The sequence below is a fragment of the Heptranchias perlo genome, chromosome 10, assembly GCF_035084215.1.
Source record: "Heptranchias perlo isolate sHepPer1 chromosome 10, sHepPer1.hap1, whole genome shotgun sequence".
NCBI lineage: Eukaryota > Metazoa > Chordata > Chondrichthyes > Hexanchiformes > Hexanchidae > Heptranchias > Heptranchias perlo.
Genome location: NC_090334.1, coordinates 46,130,177 through 46,152,416, shown reverse-complemented (window position 1 = coordinate 46,152,416; position 22,240 = coordinate 46,130,177). Strand labels below are relative to the sequence as shown.

Here is a 22,240-nt window from a genome sequence, read left to right as displayed (position 1 = left end):
AGTGCGGCAATTCACCAAGCTTACTTCAAAACCACCTCCCGGTCCCACGATGTCTACCATGGACAAGAGCAGAAATGTCATGGGAACACCTTCTCCAAGTTCTCCTTCAATTCAGACACCATCACGACTTGGATATATAACACTGTTCTTTCATCATCACTGGGTCAAAATTCTGGAGGACCCATCACCACATTCTCAGAGATGGGTAATAAATATAGTCCTTGCCAGCATCACCCACGTCATGAGAACAAACAAAAAAAAAATCACAAGCTGGGCAGGAAACCAATGGAGCACAAGTTTGGAGGCTTCGACAGTAGGATTGGTATGGGATGTAGGAGGGAATCTGGAGATGATGTGATGCTTAGGTCTAGAGATGTAACAAAACATACCATTAGGTTGGAACTATGCAATTCGGGAATGCAGATATGTAAGGATTTGGGTCAAAGGGTTGGCGGTCTCACTATAAGCCCAAAGAGAGAAAATCATGATACCACAGGTTAAGGGAAGGAAAAGCTCTAATCAGGAAAAGAACCAAGAAGCCAAGGTGGATCAAGTAAATAAGTGGATACAGTCAGTAGCTGTGGCTATGCACATTAAAACTGGAGAAACCAGGAAGAGAGAAAAAGATTTGAGTCAAGGGAGAGTGGAGAAACAACATTTACAGGGCATGCCTTCTACTGGAGATTTCACACCATTTTTTTGTTAACATGAGCTCCCCATAGGCTCAGTGGATAAATACATCAACTGAAGTGATATTGAGCCATAAAGATCAGTACGGACCCAGGTCTGAGTTAAATAAGCTCAATGAAGACAAAAGTGGGATATTGCCAATTGGCTTCAATGTCCCTGGATTATATTGAAGAAAAGTCAGTCAGGTTTTACACTCCTGATTGTTATCCAGTATTCCTGCTGAAATGCACATGTGTGTGAACATCAGGGAGGTCAGGATGGGGCTCTACGGTGATGTTCCATGATGAAAGAGCCTGTCAATGTACATCACTTAAAGTCACTATTCTTAATTTGTGAGTCGGGGAAGCTACTGAAGGGCTTCCAACACCAATGGAACTGCACCTCAGCACAAATCACCAGCTTCAGAAGGGAGAAATTGGAAATTGACAAAAAAGTACAGCTCCTACATATGCGCTATAAACCTTGGGAAAAAAAGTAATCGACTAGGTTAAAATAAATCAGGAATATGTTACATAAATGAATGTATAGAAACATTAAAACCATAACTCTTCACCACTTATTTGCTCCATCTGCTTAATTAGCCAAGCACATTATCATCTATTACATTTTATCAATGATAATTTGCTGACTTGTAGAAAATTTAAAAATATTAATCTATTTCCACCTCACCTCTATATATTGAATCCGATACCTACTCATTCCTCTCTTGATAGATGGAGCATACTTTTGTTCAAACATCACCATGCAATGCTTAGCCCAAAATACCTTCCATTTCATCTTTTTAAAATGTAATTCTGTTTATAAACTTGTATCTATAAAACTTCCCAGTACTTACAAGCAGTGTAGAACAGCACCACCACATGGGGAGTTGCTGCTAAACTTGTCGGAAAGCTGCTGTCTGTTAGTGCTGGAACTAAGTCTAGATTCAGTTCCCTCCCTCTGTCTCTGTAGATAGCTTCTGCCACTTCATCATCTTGAATACCTGAAGCATAGAAAAGTAATAGTCAGAATACAGAACAGAATAGATCCAACTGAGCTAAGCATTTTTCCTAATTGTACATTTACCATAATCTTGTATTATTATAACCAATGTCTGCACTGTATGTTAAATAAGGTTTAACAAGGCTGCTTTCCAAGGCACAGTGGCCCATCTAAAGAGGTGGTTTGCCTGGATACTCAATTCACAGCAATACAGGTCCTGATTGCTAGACTTCATGGACCGCCTCCAGCCATCAATAATGATTTTGAAACGTCTTTGCATGCACAAGTTTGCACATATTTAGCTATGTGTCACTATCAGTATTACGGAATCTGCCCCCACAATGTAAATGGACACAGTTATTTACTGCCAGAAGCCGAAGATAATACAGAACCACTTATTCTTGAATCAGTTCTATAATACATAAGAAAAACAGAAAATGCTGGAAATACTCAGCAAGTCAGGTAGCGTCTGTGAAGAAAGAAAAAAAGAGTTAAGGTTTCAGTTCGATGACCTTTCGTCAAATCTTTAACTTCTTCCAGTTGCAATAGTTTTTAATGTAAGTACAGAGCCAGGCAAAGGAGTTGGGAGGGAGTGGGTGGGTGGGGGGGGGGGGGGGGGGAAGGAAAGAACAAAAGAGAAGGTCTGTGATAGGGTGGAGGGCAAGAGTGATTAAATGACAAAAGGGATGATAGTGCAGGGCAAGGAGAGTGGTAATGGGACAGGTAAAGAAACAAAAGATAGGTCTAAAGGAGCTGTAAATGGCAACAGCAGAACCATTACCAGCACCTGCTGTCCGAAAAGACAGGAGCAGTGGTTATGATCTGAAGTTATTGAAATCAATGTTGAGTCCGGAAGGTTGTAAAGCGCCCAATTGAAAGATGAGGTGCTGTTCCTCAAGCTTCCATTGAGCTTCATTGGAACAGTGTAGGAGGCTGAGGACAGAGAGTTCAGAGTGGGAGTGGGACGGAGAATTAAAATGACAAGCGACCAGGAGGTCAGGGTCACGCTTGCTGACTGAACAGAGGTGTTCAGCAAAGTGATCACCCAATCTGCGTTTGGTCTCCCCAATGTAGAGGAGACCACATCATGAGCAACGAATACATAATATATGTAATACATAATCTTTGTTCTACCAAAACATTTTCAAATTAATTGACAACTAAAGAGAAAGAAATACAGAACAACGTGGGGGGAAAAAAAAAGGCAAATCAGCCATCTTTTGTTAACCATTAGCATCATCACTAACACAAATAGATGTGCCGGAATTGAAAAAAGCTAAAAGATGTTTTTTTTAAAAAAAACACCTTAGTTTTCCCTGTTCATAAATTTCATGTATTTATTTATTGCTTTCTCGCCAGCCTCAGGCATACCCAATTATTTAATTCCTCTGGTGCTCAGCTAGTATTATTTACTTATACTTCCTCTGGCACTCAGCTATTGTTGGCCACTTTTCTTTATTTCAATCTTTTGGCACTCTCTCGCAAACCTGAACACCAGCAGCATACCATGGGCAACAGACCAATCCATGCAAATCCGTAAACAATGCCATAAAAGTGCCACTAGTATTTATTAAATCCGACACAGCAAAACCAAAGAAAACTTCCTCTTTAAAATTCAGTTACTCAGAACGCCGTGAATTAGAAGGCATTGTGGCTCCATAGATTTTTAAATCTACTTTACAATACACACTGAACATTTAACAGAAATTAAATTTTGCCTATGAAGACTAGGCAGATCAGTGCATTAGGAAGCTTCTTCAGTAACCACTTTTGCTTCTCATAAGCAGCTATCAAATGTTGTCTCATTTTTACTTGAAGGAAATCCCCACATACATCCATTATTTTGTAAAATACATTCAGAAGTTATTTTCTTTTCCCTTTTCTGGAAAATGATTCTCACCTTAGGAAAATATGATAGTACAATGAGGAGGAGGATAATAATGAGGCACCCTGGTTATTTGATCCCAGAGGTACACAATTAAATCAGCAAAATTCAACATAAAAATGTGAAAATGGAAAGGATCCATTTCACAAAATATAATATAAAAATATCAAAAAATCATGCTTATATATTAACAACCAGTAGCTAAGAATTTTAAGTTGCCTGCTGAAATTATGATTATTATAAGGAAGCATTCTATTTTTGTAAACAAATTACTTCATCCTTGTTAAAGGGGAAAAATTCTGAATTATAATAAAAAAGAGAACATACATTAATAAATGATGATTAGGTGGCAGATGTGTCTCTGTTTCAAGCAAAAAAGATTCAGGTCTATCTGATGCCAAGAGTGCTTACAATAAATTTACTAGCATTACATTTCTGAGTCAAGAATATATTATAATATGAAAATATGGAAATTGCGACTTAGAAATTGAGGAATTTTCACCCAACCCATATTACTTTATATAGCCAACAGAAAGTTCTGTAGTTTCATTAAACAGAGTGACTAAGTATGTTACTTTGTAATAAAATTGATTTTATGTTATGAACTATTCACAATTTTGCTCCTATGATGATATAAAACATAAGAAAACATGGAAGAAGAAAAAGCTATGCCTCAGCCCTTCAAATCTGTTCCTTCCACAATACCATGTACCCTTTCATGGACTCTGCCAACTTAAATTAATCCTGAAGGAAGATTCCGTAAAGTTTTTTCTTTCCCCAAAACGTATAAAGGCAAAACCTTACAATCTAATTTATTCAACTTTGACCAGTTGCTTTCCATGGCATGTCATGTCCATGGTCTTAGAATTAGGAGCCATCATATTTGATCATGTCTAACTATATTTACCTTTACAACCTTCAAACCTATTCCTAACTTGATATTTTTCCAAACTTTCCAATGTGGGCGAGAACCGCTAATAATAGTCAAACTTTCTGATGTGCAGCCAGGTGGCCAGTGCACCGGTTTTTAGATTATGTAATTCAGGTCAAATACCAGGAACATACAGTGAAACCATGCAGTATTCAATAATCCAAGAAAATTATATTCACTGCTTATAGTATCATTAAAGAGAGACCTTAAAATAATGTTAAAAAAACAAATCAAATATGCTGTAGGACCAAAAGGCAGTGGCTCAAACAGTTGCTGGATATGTGCTTCATCTTTTGCTTTTATCAAGTTATACAGTGAATCCACTTTATAAGTCCACTCTATAAACAACTTTTTCTATACATATATGGAGGTGAGAAATATCTTCATAACTTTGTCATTTCCGTGTGTATGCAGTTGTTATTAGATTTTGTACCTCACCATACCTATGATATCTATATCTTCACTTTCCTCTTCGTCATCTTGTTCTCTAGTTGATACATTTTTCACTTCACCTTTGACAAGATCAACAATTTCTTCAACAGATGTTATAACCAAATAGTTGATCGATGAATCCTAAAGAAACATAACAGCGTAATAATCAGTCAAACAAAACATTTTACGAGGATTAGATGATCTAATTTTTAGCTTTCATAAATTGACTTTTGGGGAGAAACATGAGCAGTTTCATTCATGCAGGAAAATAAAATCCATACATTAATTATTAATGAACCAGATTAAATTTTACATTTATGGACATTTTTGTTCTATGATCATGGGACTGCAACTATAAATATAATTCCTTTAAAATGTGCAACCTCCAAGTCCCAACCCATAACCCCATTCTGTGATCAAAATCATCCTAGGTCACTGAGGAGATCCTAGCCAACCACTCCCCAAAATACCAGTCCCAGGCACTTCAAACTGTACAAATCCCATCTTCATCTAGTATTCAGCATGCCGCCAATCAGCATCTCAAGGATTTTGACCTGGTCAATCTTCATAACCTAGTGCCAACAAAATATACTGAACTCCAGACCGTCACGATATGCAACAGCAAAAATCATATAATGTCACATCACCCAAGAAAGCGTCTAAACTTCGCTAAGTGGAATAAAAAGCTTAAAAAGTACAAAATACATGTTACATTCTACATCCAATTCATGAAATACTATAGAGTTATTTCAATTCTATTCAATCAACTATTTATTTCTTTTCTTTCCCACCCCACCCACCCACTTTTCTCTCCCTTCCTTCTCCTCTCCTGAAGGCACTCACTAACACTGGGGTGTAATTCCCTGGGGGCAGAAACACTCTGGTACCTTGCGTAAGCCTAGACGGCAAGTGTCGGCAAGCTATTTGACTCCAGTGAACAGCCAGCCTCGGTTCAGTCCTCGCGTGACATCCACACAGTCAGGAAGCAGGCTGCAGCAACAACATCTGAAAGGATCTTCAACTCCATTAAGCTAAGGCTCGAGTTAGTCTTTTAAAGACTGCTGGTGTGCTCTTGAACCAGTTTTTTGGAGCTATTTTGGCTGGTGTTTCACTGTTCACTAGCTTTGGAGAGTGAGTTTTGGGAGGTGCTGCAGACTTTTTCAAGATTGGCTTCAGCAAAATCGTGGAAGATGGGTACGCTGCTTGGGTTGCCTTTGAGGCTGCCAACCGAGGAGGAAGAGCAGCAGCAGCAAGGAAGCCAACACAGACCTGGAGAAGCTGCTAGAGAAGAGCGAAGGTGAAGAGGGCGCAGGAACCAACCATCTCACCTGAATCTGACAGGGGTGAAGTGTCAGGAGCTTCTGCTTCAGCAGGGAGACAGTGACTGAGCTGTGTCACCTATTGCAACAACAATTGGAGCCCATCACCAGGGCAAGCACAGCACCACCTGTGGTGGTGAAGGTCACAGTTGCTCTCAACTTTAATGCCTCTGGGTCATTTCAGACCCCAGCAGGGGACATAAGAAATATGTCAGTTTGCTGTTAACACTTCCATCAGGCAGCTCACAGATGCACTCTTTACATAGCGACAAGAATTCATTAACTTCCCCACGGAGGCTGCCAAGCAAGAGGAAAGGAGCTGTGGAAGTTGCCAGAATTGCTGGATTTCCACAGATGCAGGGAATCATAGTATCATCGTAGGTACAACACAGGAGGAGGCCAATCGGCTCATCATGCCTGTGCCGGCTCTTTGAAAGAGCTATCCAATTAGTCCCATTCCCCAGCTCTTTCCCCATAGCCCTGCAAATTTCTCCCTTTCAAGTATTTATCCAATTCCTTTTTGAAAGTTACTATTGAATCTGCTTCCACCACCCTTTCAGGCAGTGCACCCCAGATCATAACTACTCACTGCATAAAAACATGTTTCCTCATGTCACCTCTGGCTCTTATGCCAATCACCTTAAATCTGTCCCCTCTGGTTACCGACCCTTCTGCCACTGGAAACAGTTTCTCCTTATTTACTCTGTCAAAACTGTTAATGAATTTGAACACCTCTATCAAATCTGCTCTAAGGAGAACAACTCCAGTTTCTCCAGTCTCTCCACATAACTGAAGTCCCTCATCCACAGTACCATTCTAGTAAATCTCTTCTGCACCCTCTCCAGGTCCTTGACATCCTTCTGAAAATGTGGTGCCCAGAATTGAACACAATACTCCAGTCGAGGCCTAACCAGTGTTTTATAAAGTTTTAGCATAACTTCCTTGCTTTTGTACTCTGTGCCTCTATTAATAAAGCCCAGGATCCCATATGCTTTTTTTAAAAAAAAAGCCTTCTCAATTTGTTCTGCCACCTTCAATGATTTGTGTATGTGCACCTCCAGGTGTCTTTGTTCCTGCACCCCCTTTAAAATTGTACCATTTAGTTTAAATTGCCTCTCCTCATTCTTCCTACCAAAATGCATCACTTCACACTTCTCTGCGTTAAATGTCATCTGCCATGTGCCTGCCCATTTCATCAGTCTATGTCCTCCTGAAGTCTGTTACAATCCTCCACATTGTTTACTACATTTCCAAGTTTTGTGTCATCTGCAAACTTTGAAATTATACCCTCTATACCCAAGTCCAGGTCATTAATATACATCAAAAAGAGTAGCGGTCTTAATACTGACCCCTGGGGAACACCATTGTAAACTTCCCTCCAGTCTGAAAAACAACCTTTCACCATTAATCTCTGCTTTCTGTCCCCTAGACAATTTTGTATCCACGCTGCCACTGTCCCTTTAATCCCACAGGCTTTAACTTTGCTAACAAGTCTATTATGTGGTACTTTATCAAATGCCTTTTGAAAGTCCACATACACAACACCAACCGCACTACACTCATCAACCCTCTCCGTTACTTCATCAAAGAACTCAATCAAGTTAGTCAAACACAATTTTCCTTTAACAAATCCATGCTGACTTTCATTTATTAGCCCATACTTTTCCAAGTGCCAATTAATTTTGTCCCAGATTATTGTTTCTACAAGTTTCCCCACCACTGACGTTAGGCTAACTCGCCTGTAATTGCCGGGTTTATCCCTCACCCCTTTTTTGAACAAGGGTGTAATATTTGCAATCCTCCAGTACCATCTCCATATCTAAGGAAGATTGGAAGATTGTGGCCAGAGCCTCCACAACGTTCATCCTTTCTTCCCTTAGTAACCTAGGATGCATCCCATCTGGACCGGGTGACTTTTCTACTTTGAGTACTGCCAATTTTGTAAGTACCTCCCATTTATCTATTTTTATCCTAGCCAATATCGCTACTATCTCCTCCGTTACTGCTACAATGGCAGCATCCTCTTCTCTCAAACACACCCACACCCACATAGCCCTGCATGCTTCCTATCATCAACTAGCAATGTTCTACATAGGAAGGGCTTCCATTCCTCCACTGTACAACTTATCTATGAGCACAGGTAGAGAATCATGCAGGTCTGTGTCCACGGTCATGATGCTTTCATCCTGTACCAGTCCTTAACACCCCCTCACTTCCACCTAAATTATCGGGTCAGAGGTTGGCTGCTTGGGGACAAGGGTTATCATCTTGGCACCTGGCTCATGACTCCTGTCAGGAACACAGGCACAGATGCAGAGCTTCGGTATAATGAGAGTCACACAAGAAGCAGAGCTCTGATTGAAAACCCCAATGGTCTGCTCTGACAAAGGTTTTGCTGTCTGGACAGCTCTGCAGACGTCCTTCAATACAGCCCCAAGGAGGTCTCAAGACTCATGATTGTAAACAGAATGGCCTATTGACTTTGCAATACATGGGGGCAAGCCTTGCAACCGCCAGAGGAGAAGGAACAGCAAGCAGGGGACAAGAATGTGGAGGATCCAGAGAAGGGGAAGGCCCAACAGTGCTACAACCTGTCAGAACTCTGAGGCAGAAAATTAATGAAGATAAGTTCACTTGAAGACTGCCTCCACTCCCCAATGCACCAACCTCCCCTCCTCAATGCACTAACAATTCCTCCTACCATCTCACCCAGTCCTTACATCTGCCATCTGACTGCCCTCAAACAGTACAACTTCATGGGTGTTGTGCTTACATTACTAAGAATATCAAGACCAACAGCAATCCAAAGAAAATTTACTACTCCAAGATACTTCATAACGCCTCATTTGACAAATGCTTATATTGAACAGAGAATTAGAAAGCAACCTTGTGCAGAGCCCTCGTGCCTGTCTTCTGTGCGCATTTACCTATTCTACTACTCCTACAAGGTGGTTCCCCAGTTACTACAGCCTGGGAGGTGGAAGTGCTGCTGAACTTCCACTGACTGTACTTGAGATGGCCATGGTGGATGACCTCGAGCAGCTCTGGCCGTTCAGGGCCCCGCTGCAGACTGCTGCATCTCACCATCGGGCCAGGGCAGTCTGCCCAGTTGGCTGTCTGGCCCCAATAAGGGCAGGGGTTGAGAGGCTGACAGGGGAGCAGGCTTGCTGTCATCCTGAGAAAGGTTAGTATGTACCTCCCCCATGGAGTCACTGCCACTCTATGGGGCTGCACTCAGCACTCTCACTGCTCTGCGCGTGAACACAGTGCAGCAGTGATATGATACTCTGCAACCACCTATCCAGACTCATATGCTTTGAAAGCCTGAAGAGATGCTGATCCCAAGAGCCAAGATGCGATCAGTCTGAGCTCCAATCTAAGTTATCAGAGGTTCCGTTGCTGTGCGAGTCCCTGCAATGCTCTCAGAGCTGACGACTCGCTCCATGGTTGACTGCATGGTCTTGAGTCCATGTGCTAAGATCCCACATAAGTTGAAACTGGACTCTTCCATGCTTTGATATTGTGCACAAGCTCGCTAGCAGGCAGGCCAGTGCACTTAGAAGGTCCTGGTGTATAGCAAGTCTTCTTCTGTAGGCTGGGCCCTCAAAGTCTTCATCTGTACTCTCTGCAGCAGGGTCAGGCATGAGTTCTCCCTCTGGTGAGGACCTATCCCCCTGCCCTTGCACTTATGCACTAGTGTTGGGTAGACCTCCACATGCAGACCCCTCCAGCCTACCCTCTGATCAATGTTGGGTGTCAAACCCTAAACTTGTGCAAGAGTAAGGTTAAGTGATGCTTAATGTTAAACTGTGTTGCCCTCTTCTTCCTCAATTCCATCAGGGACTTGTTGAGCTTTTAGACGTGAAATGGAGGAGAGAGACAAGAATTAGCATTTGGAGGTATGGGTAGGTGGAGACAGATGAATGGTTGCTCAAAACAGCAGCGCTTTGTTATCCATGGTGTGTGAGGATGAGATTTCAGTGATAATGAAAGAGGGTAAGATGATCATAAGCCATGCGGGACAGTGTCCTCCAGCCCTCGCCAGTCAGCAAGCTTCTTCTTGCGTTGACCCACTATCATCTCTGGCCACTGGTGCTGGGAAGTTCACCTGGATATCCTCCTTTCGCTAGCTGGAAAGAGGACATCTCTCCTCCTGCCGGCCTCCGCCACCAGCACCTCCAAAGCTGTATCTGAAAATGGGAGGTCGGGTGGAGCTTGCAGCTTCTCCTCTGACTGCCATTCTGAAAACAGGCCTAAACCAATTTCTCCCCCAGTAAGTTTATTCTCAACTTTTCTCTAAACGGAAGAATGAAAAATTCAATTTCCTTTTGATAAGGCAGATTGTGTTCAATTACGCAAAGTAAAATCAATAACAACTTGCTTTCCATAGTATTTTTGATATAATTAAACCCCCCAAGGCACTTCACATAAGAGAGTGCTGATCAAGCAGTAGTAGATTAGCAAAGTTGACCAAATTGAAAGGAGGCTTTTAAAGGTGGGGAAGGAAGTAGCAAGTTGAATAGGTTCCAAGAGGGAGTGCCAGAGAATAAGACCTAGTTGCTTGAAAGCCCCACCACCGATTGAGAAGCTTCACGGGGGGACAGGTCGTCAGTGACGGGGTGGAGTGAGACCAGAGGTATGTGTAAACAAGGAAATTAGTGCTTTTGTGGGGGGGGGGGGGGGCGGGGGGGGGGGCGGTTAAAGAGAGGGAGCCAATGGAGGTCAGCGAGGAAGGGGGGTGGGGGGAAATGGATGAGCAGGATTTTGTGCAGGATGCAAACAACTAAGTTTCAAATCATCAAAATAAACGTCATACCCCTCCAGCAGGTCTGTAGCCTACAGTGACATCTGCTGGCACGTTAGGCTGTAGCTGGGTCCTGTTGAAGAAGTTGAATGTAAACAGCATCACTTGCTAAAAATCAATTTTAAGAGAACACAAGTCAAAATTTTATGAATCCAATTAATATCACTAGGTAGTGAACAATTGGTTGATGATACACTAACTCAAAAGAATCTTTATTCTGATGATTTAGTTGCAAATATAAAATATTGTACCTTCATTTCTTAGGTTTTGTCATGTTAAATACTTGGGTAAATTTTAAAAATAGTTTCTCAATTCTCAGGTTGGCCGTATACAAGAGGAAGGACAAAGCTATGCGGAGATATCCATTTCTGGAGCAGCCCAGCTTCCTGACTAAAAAGCAGATAGAATGAATTGGAGATGAGAAAAAAATGTGACTGTGCAACAAAGATCAAACTAACCCAAGTAAAGTGAGGATTTACTCAGCTAAATCCAACTTTATCTACATTTTGAAGCGTAAATTAACAACTTGAATGTTTGAAAAAATTGTAAGCTTTTGAGCCATTCTTTTGTAAAAATATTTTTTTCTTTTTCTAAAATTAAAGTTAAACCTTACCTTGGCACTAGTACAACGCCTGCTCTTCCCAGTAGCTGCCAGGCGACAGAGTCAGCAGTTATTCGGTCATGTTCATAGGTCTCTCTTTGCGTAAAAAGAAACACGATAGGCATTTTTAACTGTACATGTACAGTAGAGACTTTTTCTGGTCCCACAGTAACCTCCATCTAGAGAGTTGGAAAAATAGAAATATTAATACAGCACTGCTCTCAAAGGCTTGGGACATAACTATTGTACATAAACATTTGTAAATACTATACTTCCTGTTTATGTCTATGTATTTCAACCTGGTTTAGATGATAGAATCTGCACTATGCTTGACAAGATCCTACCCACAAGTATTTTCCATTAGGGCAATCAACCTTTGTAAAATTAATTAAGCAGAAACACTAGATATTGGTTTAAAAATACATCAGAACTCTATCAGTGAGTAGAGGTTCAATATTTAGCTCACCACAAGCGGAGCCTCCAACACTTTAAGGTAGTAATGTATATTCACAGTAGTTAGTGGCTGTTCAAAGTAGGACCTCTTGCATGGCTGACTCCTATCAGTGGCCATCTTGCAATGGCAGAACCAAAGTCTAGCTGAAAGTTTATCTGGATCTTCTAGACTGCATGTTAAAATTACAAGAAAATCAAAACAACTTAATTAATGAAGCACAAGAATAGTTTAACAGAAACACAATCCTCTTACAATGCACATTTCCAACCAATTACCAATAACAATCTAAAAATAAAAACAGTACTGCCACAAACATTCATGGGCTTTCCAGTGCACTCCATCCATAAGTCAACTGGGAATGGCAGAAGGCCTGTGCATTAGAGCCGTAGCAGCACCAACGTGTTACAGCTTCCACTGCTAATTTCTATTGGGGCAGAGGAGGCCTACCAACTTCCCAAAGGAGGGAAATAGGGGCTGCCTGGGGTCCATGCCTACGTGTTGGCCTCAACCCAAAAGACAAAAGCTGCTATTTTTATAATAAATCAACCCCCATCAATAGGGGGCCAGTAGACCAAACGACTGCTGGACCAGGGGATGCCAGGACATTTTGGAGTGGCAGGGCTCTGCCGCAATAGCTGCCCTATCCCACCGCCCCCGCTAATACTAGGTGCCTGAGATGTGCCCATAGTGGTGCGAGCACCCAGCAGGAATATTTAAAATGTGGAACCTTCCCCAGGCCCCACATACTCTGGCAGGGCCAGGGGCAGAGGTTTCTGGCAGGCGGATCCTAGCACTTATGTGAGGTTCCACGGCCCAAATACATTGGGGCCCTACTTTTCAGAAGCTAGATCATCCATGACAGTGCTCATGGGTAGCTTGGGACCTGGAGTGCAGTTTCTGACGTTGCTGTCTAAATAAGACAATGGTTTTCTCATTGACGTAATGCAACAAAATTCATCAAAGAAATATTTATCACAAGATGAACAGAAGGAAAAAACATTAGAAACCTTGCCGATTTTGAATGTTGCAGGTCTCAAGATATATTTGTAATAATATCTACCTGGCATTTTACAAACCTTGCCTGATATGCAAACATGTCAATTTGTTCTTCCCTCCCCAAAACCTTTATTCCAGTTAATGTCCTGTGGCTTTGCTCAGTAAGTTGGGTTTTATGAAAACAGGAGCATGTAAAGCACAACACATTATTCTGATAGGATGAATGTGTTTCTTTAAAGCACAATGTCTTATTACTGTAAACAGGGCCATCCTATTTACAATTAGAGGCCAACACAGCCTCCAAGATCAGAAAAAAAACAGCTTTTTTCCTTTTTTTTTAATAAAAGCAGATAGTTTTGCACCTGTGCCAAAGTGACGACACTTTGAACTGTGGTCAACATAATGTATTATTAGCCCTACCTCCTATGATGGATTTGCAGTATGTGCTTAGCAAACACTTTATTTACTTGTTCTTTTTTATATATTTGTTCCTGGGATGTGGGCGAGGCTTGCAAGGGCGTATTTACTGTCCATCCCTAGTTGCCCCAAGGTGGCAAATGACCATCGCCTTGAACCATTGGTGATGGTGCTCCCACATTGGTGTTAAGTAGGAAATTCCAAGCTATTGACCCAGCAACAATGAAAGAACAACAATATATGTCCAAGTCAGAATGGTGTGTGATTTGGAGAGGAACTTGGAAACGATGGTATTCTCATGATATTGCTGCTCTTGTCCTTCTCAGTGGGAGAGGTCGCAGGTCATTTGCCTCCCTTAAAACTTTCCTTCATTTTCTCAGTTACTTACATAATTAAGATTTTTTTTTTCTTCCCTTTACTGGCAATGATAGATTTGAGGTTTTTGTGAACTCACTCAATATTTACTTAACAGCAATTGGACTTTCTGGCCTTTATCTTAGCAGCAAAATAATATCTTTTACATTATTTTTATATATATTCACTCCACATTGTACTTTGAAATTCTGAGTAGTAAGTTTATATTCATGCTTTTCCAATCAGGTCCATACTTACTCCATGCCTTCCAAAACACTTTGTTCTGTGGTTAATACAAACTGATACTTGGCACCATAAACAAAAGCAGTTTCCATTATGGCTCTATGTTCTATGACAAATCATAAATAATACATTACAACTGAAGCATACATATGCACACAATAATAATAATTCTGAACAAACAAACGAATAGATTTTGTTAGAGACTACGAAGTATTCCATTATTTTGCTAGCTAAATGCTACTAATGCATACTACATATGTTCAGACTGCAGAATCTGTCTTCAGCTAACAGAGTCACTGCTCGGGCAAAAATATCAAGTCCACGGCCAGGCTTTTGGGAAAGGCCAAGACCTTCAAGTAGAATCTTTAAGGAATGCATTAAGGCACAAAAGCACAATTCAATAGATAAGTTTAATCATGTTATTGTGAAACATGTCATTTTAAAAAATGTCTTTAAAACCTTATTTGGGACTAAAGTTTTAGTTACTAAGATTGAGATCAAGATCGAGATAGAGGAGAGGATGGATGAATAGGTAAATGTAGAGATGACAGAGACAGATTGCTGGAGTTTATATGTACTTTGTACTGTTGATATTTAAGTGCTGTATCGTCCATTAAGTCAGGAACTTGTCTTTCTTTCGCGATTAATTCTGATGCTTCTCAATTCTCAAACATGCAGTACGGGCTGAAATTGCATTTTGTGTAATATAATATAATTAGCTCTCAGCCAACATTAATATTTGTTATCGGGATCTCAGTGGTTTGTTGCAAAGTGCTGATGAAGCAGTTAAACAACAATAAATGTGAAATTAACTTGTTTTAACAATACCTGGAACTCCTATTGCTCGTACAAATGTAAAGATGACATCACCTCGTCCTTTCATATAATTTTCAATGTCATGAAGATCCACCAGTGAGGACACGTATTTTATTTCATTGAACAACAAGACGCTATAACAGAGCAATATATGTTCAGAGTAATCTGAGCAGTTCACAATAAAAATAAAGAACTTTAACTCTTAGTAAAGAAAATAATTCAGATTCTTTACCATTTGAAGCTAAGAGAAGTAATCATGACCCTAATAGCAAATGTTATTGCAGAATTCAACCTGGAGGGAGGCGACTTAAAAACACAAAACACTGATAATTACTGTAAACCATCTAGTATTTATTTACTGCACTATGAGTTGTACAATACTTATAAGTAGTTGCAAAGCTAATTTGCAATACAATGATGTTTATTTTTTTAAAAAGCATAATTTCATGCTGGTTACTCTGCAGAATATCTGACACAACTATTATGGGTGATTCAGAAAAGTGGAAAGCAAATAGACTTTATCAAATAACGTAGCCTATCAGTATATTAGTTTAAATTAAAAGTTAAAAAGCCTCAGCTTCAATTTCATGACTGTGGTAAGTTGCCTGATCAGGGTGGCACCAAGGGTACTATAATTGGTCTCAGCACACTGAAACTGAAAAAGAGGAAAAATAGCAAGAGTTTCCTGATGGAAAGCTTGCATGTATAAGTGAGGACAAGATTGAGTTCACCTACAATATTCCCACAGCCAAACAGCTGTCACTCACTACACTCACACTTAAAGAATGGTCATATGGGCATGGTGCCAAGGGGTGGCAGGTGCCCACAGAACTATATCCCAGAAAGATTCTATCTTTAGGAGGAGAGGAGAAACTGGATGGGAGGAGAAATGTTACCATAATATTTCACTTTTAAGGTCAAAGTAAAATATTTTAAAAATCACATGAGATATCCCCAACCTCATCGTAATATTTTTTTTAAATGGAGAATTCTAACTAACCTCATAGTGAAAGAAGTTTTAATCGCCATCTGAACACCCTACATTGTGACCATCATCATCCAAATGAAAATGCTGCAAACAACCTTTTATGCATCACACATATACATCTGGAGCAGAATGCTGCAAGGCTCAAATATTAAATATCATATAAAATGAAAATAAAACCAAATTAATGGGAGGGGGTAGAGTGTGTAAGAGGTCAGTACCTCAAAGAACAAAGAAAATGATTGAATGGGACTTGTGCCCATTGCCAGTTTGTGGAAAATGTAATAACAGGAGGGATCCAGGACAATGGTAACTAGTTGAGAACAAAAACCATCAAAGCGTTTAAGGTTGGATGGAGTTGGCTTGATGAGCCAAGCAGCCTTAAGCAAATGATGAGTGTTAGAGCCAATTACAAAGGAAAAAATATTGCTTTTATCTTATTTATTGCTTGCTGTGATTTAATGGAATAGTCCAACTTCTCAACGCCAGGGTTCTCTAACTTCCACGTATGTTGTTTGCTTGCTGTAAGGTGGAATCAATTTTGTGTAAAATTGCTCTCCACTTTGATGAGTAAGTGGTATCAACTCATTGGAAAAGTGACAATCACCACCTTCATGTCCGAAGGCAAATTTAATGGTTGGAACATGTTGTGTTGCCTGTACATGTGGTCATTACAAATCAATAATGGTTACATTCCCTTAGATTTTTCATGATGTGGAGATGCCGGTGATGGACTGGGTTCACAATTGTAAACAATTTTACAACACCAAGTTATAGTCCAACAATTTTATTTGTAATCCCACAAGCTTTCGGGGGCTTCCCCCTTCCTCAGGCGGTGTGGAAATGACATTTTCGAATCCTTCGCATTTTAAGATCACAGAACAATGCCTGGTGATTACTGCCCGTTGCCAAGGCAATCACAGTGAGCAGACAGAAAGGTGTCACCTAAAAAGGCCACCGAATATACAAACCCCCAAAAAAAAGAGAGAGAGAAAAGGAAGACAGTCAATGACCCGTTATATTAAAACAGATAACATTTGTTCGCTGGTGGGGTTACGTGTAGTGTGACATGAACCCAAGATCCCGGTTGAGGCCGTCCTCATGGGTGCAGAACTTGGCTATCAATTTCTGCTCGACGATTTTGCGTTATCATGTGTCTCGAAGGCCGCCTTGGAGTATGCTGACCCGAAGGTCGGTGGCTGAATGTCCCTGACTGCTGAAGTGTTCCCCGACAGGGAGAAAACCCTCCTGTTTGGCGATTGTTGCGCGGTGTCAGTTCATCCGTTGTCGCAGCGTCTGCATGGTCTCGCCAATGTACCATGCTCTGGGGCATCCTTTCCTGCAACGTATGAGGAAGACCACGTTGGCCGAGTCACAGGAGTATGAACCGTGCACCTGGTGGGTGGTGTCCTCTCGTGTGATGATGGTATCTGTGTCGATGATCTGGCATGTCTTGCACAGGTTACCGTGGCAGGGTTGTGTGGTGTCGTGGACGCTGTTCTCCTGAAGGCTGGGTAATTTGCTGCGAACGATGGTTTGTTTGAGGTTGGGTGGCTGTTTAAAGGCGAGTAGTGGAGGTGTGGGGATGGCCAGAGCGAGGTGTTCGTCATCATTGATGACATGTTGAAGGCTGCGGAGAACATGGCGTAGTTTCTCCGCTCCGGGGAAGTACTGGACGACGAAGGGTACTCTGTTGGTTGCGTCCCGTGTTAGTCTTCTGAGGAGGTCTATGCGATTTTTCGCTGTGGCCCGTCGGAACTGTCGATCGATGAGTCGAGCATCATATCCCGTTCTTACTAGGGCGTCTTTCAGCGTCTGTAGGTGTCCATCGCGTTCCTCCTCGTCTGAGCAGACCCTGTGTATTCGCAGGGCCTGTCCATAGGGGATGGCCTCTTTGACGTGGTTAGGGTGGAAGCTGGAAAAGTGGAGCATTGTGAGATTGTCCGTGGGCTTGCGGTAGAGTGAGGTGCTGAGGTGCCCGTCTTTGATGGAGATTCGTGTGTCCAAGAAAGAAACTGATTCTGAGGAGTAATCCATGGTGAGCTTGATGGTGGGATGGAACTTGTTGATGTTATCGTGTAGTCTCTTCAGTGATTCCTCACCGTGGGTCCATAGAAAGAAAATGTCGTCGATGTATCTGGTGTATAGTGTTGGTTGGAGGTCCTGTGCAGTGAAGAAGTCCTGCTCGAACTTGTGCATGAAAATGTTGGCGTATTGGGGTGCGAATTTGATCCCCATGGCTGTTCCGTGTGTTTGGGTAAAGAACTGGTTATCGAAGGTGAAGACATTGTGATCCAGGATGAAGCGGATGAGTTGTAGGATGGCGTCTGGAGATTGGCTGTTGTTGGTGTTGAGTATTGATGCTGTCGCAGCGATGCCGTCATCGTGGGAGATACTGGTGTAGAGTGCCGAGACGTCCATCGTGGTGAGAAGTGTTCCTGGTTCAACAGGTCTGTGGGTACTGAGTTTTTGTAGAAAGTCTGTAGTGTCGCGACAGAAGCTGGGGGTTCCCTGCACGATGGGTTTCAGGATGCCCTCGATGTATCCAGAGAGGTTCTCACACAGGGTTCCATTGCCTGATACGATAGGACGTCCGGGTGTGTTGGCTTTGTGTATCTTTGGGAGGCAGTAGAAGTCTCCCACGCGGGGAGTACGTGGGATGAGAGTGCGTAGGATGTTTTGAAGGTCTGGATCGAAGGTCTTGATCAGTTTGTTGAGCTGATGGGTGTGTTCTTTGGTCGGGTCTGCGGGCAACCGTCTGTAGTGTTCCTGGTTGACCAGTTGTCGGTATGCTTCTTTGCAATAGTCCGTTCTGTTCTGTATGTTCAACAAACCATCGTTCGCAGCAAATTACCCAGCCTTCAGGAGAACAGCGTCCACGACACCACACAACCCTGCCACGGTAACCTCTGCAAGACATGCCAGATCATCGACACAGATACCACCATCACACGAGAGGACACCACCCACCAGGTGCACGGTTCATACTCCTGTGACTCGGCCAACGTTGTCTACCTCATACGTTGCAGGAAAGGATGCCCCAGAGCATGGTACATTGGCGAGACCATGCAGACGCTGCGACAACGGATGAACGGACACCGCGCAACAATCGCCAAACAGGAGGGTTCTCTCCCTGTCGGGGAACACTTCAGCAGTCATGGACATTCAGCCACCGACCTTCGGGTCAGCATACTCCAAGGCGGCCTTCGAGACACACGACAACGCAAAATCGTCGAGCAGAAATTGATAGCCAAGTTCCGCACCCATGAGGACAGCTTCAACCGGGATCTTGGGTTCATGTCACACTACACGTAACCCCACCAGCGAACAAATGTTATCTGTTTTTAATATAACGGGTCATTGACTGTCTTCCTTATCTCTCTCTCTCTCTTTTTTTTGGGGGTTTGTATATTCGGTGGCCTTTTTAGGTGACACCTTTCTGTCTGCTCACTGTGATTGCCTTGACAACGGGCAGTAATCGCCAGGCATTGTTATGTGATCTTAAAATGCGAAGGATTCGAAAATGTCATTTCCACACCGCCTGAGGAAGGGGAAAGCCCCCGAAAGCTTGTGGGATTAAAAATAAAATTGTTGGACTATAACTTGGTGTTGTAAAATTGTTTACAATTGTCAACCCCAGTCCATCACCGGCATCTCCACATTTTGAAATGTAAACACTGTTGTGTAGGTAAATGCAGCAACTAATTTGTGCACAACAGGGTCTTACAAACATCAATTAGATGAATGAGTAGTTAATCTGTTTTGGTGGTGAAGGATGAAGGATGAATGCTGGCCTTGATAACTACTCTTACATTAAAAAAAAGCCATAGAACCTCTCCACCCCGGGTTAAGGAATGCAAGAGTCAGCCAGAAGTCCCACTGCTGACCGCTATTCTGTAACAGCGAGTCTTCAGGATGGGGAGGTAAAGGAAAATGGCGGGAAAAAAATGATTATTTCTATAGATGATACCTCACAATATTCAGAAAAACGAGCCAATTAAAAGGTTAATGCTTCCTGTGATAATAGTAATTCTGTACCAAATAAAATGCTAGTCTAGATCCTGACCTTTAATTTGGTAGGCAGCAGTTATAAGACAGGTACCAACAGGAAACACTGAAAAAATATAATTCAATAAAAGGTCAGTGTAACCCAATTATTTGAATCGAAGCAATAAATATAGGCTGATTTTTATTAAGTTTTCACCTTTCCAATTAATAAAGAAAAACATCTTGAGTAGACATCCAAGGAGTCTGACCTTTCAGAGTATGTAACATCAACTTCTACTAAAAAAGCTAGAAACCTTTTATAAATTTCTATGACTATTTGCTCCTGTTAATTTCACTTTTTGCAGTAACTGAGCTCAAAAGGAAACAAAACCACTTGAGAACATACTTACAATAATACATTTGCTACAATTGCATCCACATCAAACAATGTATCAGTTGCAAAACTCCTAAGCATTACATTACCCCTATTAAAGAGAAAAGAAATAAAAGTATCAGTTAGCAATCTTCATTATATATAGGTACATTTTTATAGGCCACAAACTTTTTATAGTTGGGACCACATTTTGTTTTTAAAAACTCCCCATCAGATTTAATTGTGATAAAGGACAGTACAGCTACATGGAAGACATTTTTAGTAAATTGATCCACAATCAGCCTTAGGTCTTGATAGCTATTGCTGTACATTTCCTCAACCTCAATCAGGTTGTCATTATAGGATATTATGCAAAATAGAGAACAATGAGGAAAATGGGAGACTTATTCAGAAATGGAGGCAAGCCATTATGGAAAAAAGACATTTCTTTTGGGTCATCCAGATGTTTGACATATATGAGAACTAATCACTATGATTAAGAGTCTCCAAACCAAGCTATTGAGAAATGCACAGAAGCAGAGGCTCCATTTACTCAATATGGGGTGTATACTCTCTTCCTGGAGGGGCACACAAACCCACTTACCTAAAGTTAGAGAACTTATGCAAGAGCCATGGGTTAGAGATCTCAGTGTGCGTGCAAGGGTACTGCTGGAGCTTAATGAGCTAAAACTGCAGTCTACCAGAGCACTGGGGTAAGCATTCCTCTCCTTGTCCAGCTAAGACAACCCTAGCTTTTAGAGAATTGGCTTGCAGAGTTATCTGGAGAATTGTGGGATGAATTCCAACAACCAGTGACAGGACTACCCCTCTGAATCTCAATGAGCCAGGCTAGCTGTACAATCACCACATGACATCCCAAAGCACTTCACGGCCAATGAAGTACTTCTGAAGTGTAGACACTGGTATAATTTTGGGAAACACTTGTTGGCTATTAAAGAACTGACAATTTTCAGTTTTAGTCCTCACTGGGCAGATAGATAACAGGTACCGGAACTCCTGATAAGCAGCATAATGTGCAACACAATCACCAATGATGTATATGACTGCATTGCTATCATCCTCATGGATACATCATACCCAATGTAACTGATGCTGGAGATGCAACTACTTGCCTCTCTGCATCCAATTGTGGTAAACACTGAACCATCGCTGAATTAGCACATCTTCTCGTGTACAGCCTCCAGAGGACACCTCCCAGCAGATGTTGTCTCAAGCCTTACTTTACAGATCAGCTATATAACATGCAGAGAACTACAAAGGTCATCTGGCAACATGCCAGCCACTTTGATGTCTTAAATGTCCAAGTCTAAAGCCCAATTCCATGCTCACTATTATCAACTGCTTAATCCACGTTCTCACATGAGCAACTTTAGAAAAAACATACCACTGTATTAACTCTCCTTTCAGGGTGCTGAGTGACAGGTCAGTGTAGGCCAGAGCCCTCCTTCCCTGCCACCATTTCCCCTTTGTCACAAATCCACATCACAGCTTGCTACTGATCTTGCACATGGACTGAAGGAAGCCCTTCCACTGCATGACTAGGAGCATGAAACCATTAATGAAAACTCTTTGTACTGTGTCTTATGCAGCACGAGCTTATCCTGCATTGGGACTTTGTTGTACTTGAAGAAAGATGAGAAAGACCACAGCACTCTTCACTCCTCAGCATGGTCCTGAAAAACTATATTCAGAACCTGCAAATACCAAAATGAATCAACAATTGGGACAAATGGCCTTTATATCTGCTAATCAATACCTTTGAGATCCCTCTTCAGTCATGGGAAAGGCAATAATATTGCACTGGAGAATACTGACAGTTAGCCTATTGTTCAGGATGGTGAATGGAGCACACTAGTGTTACAGTTTGGGCTCTATCCCAACTCTCTTTATTGTTGTTCACAGCAAAGTGCAGCTTCCATAGGCTGATCTGCATCGGCCATGACCTGAAATT

The 22,240-nt window shown here is 41.7% G+C and overlaps 1 protein-coding gene across 1 annotated transcript in view; it reads right to left on the bottom strand.

Moving 5' to 3' along the window:
- The window catches only part of txndc16 (thioredoxin domain containing 16), a 124,475-nt gene that overhangs the window by 98,912 nt on the left and 3,323 nt on the right, over positions 1-22,240 (bottom strand). The window contains exons 4-11 of the mRNA XM_067991622.1: positions 20,306-20,380; positions 14,936-15,057; positions 14,123-14,213; positions 12,110-12,266; positions 11,656-11,822; positions 11,055-11,115; positions 4,931-5,060; positions 1,526-1,672 (exon numbers count right to left, since the gene is read on the bottom strand). Coding sequence (XP_067847723.1) covers positions 1,526-1,672; positions 4,931-5,060; positions 11,055-11,115; positions 11,656-11,822; positions 12,110-12,266; positions 14,123-14,213; positions 14,936-15,057; positions 20,306-20,380 — 950 coding nt within the window. The remainder of the gene's footprint in view (positions 1-1,525; positions 1,673-4,930; positions 5,061-11,054; positions 11,116-11,655; positions 11,823-12,109; positions 12,267-14,122; positions 14,214-14,935; positions 15,058-20,305; positions 20,381-22,240) is intronic.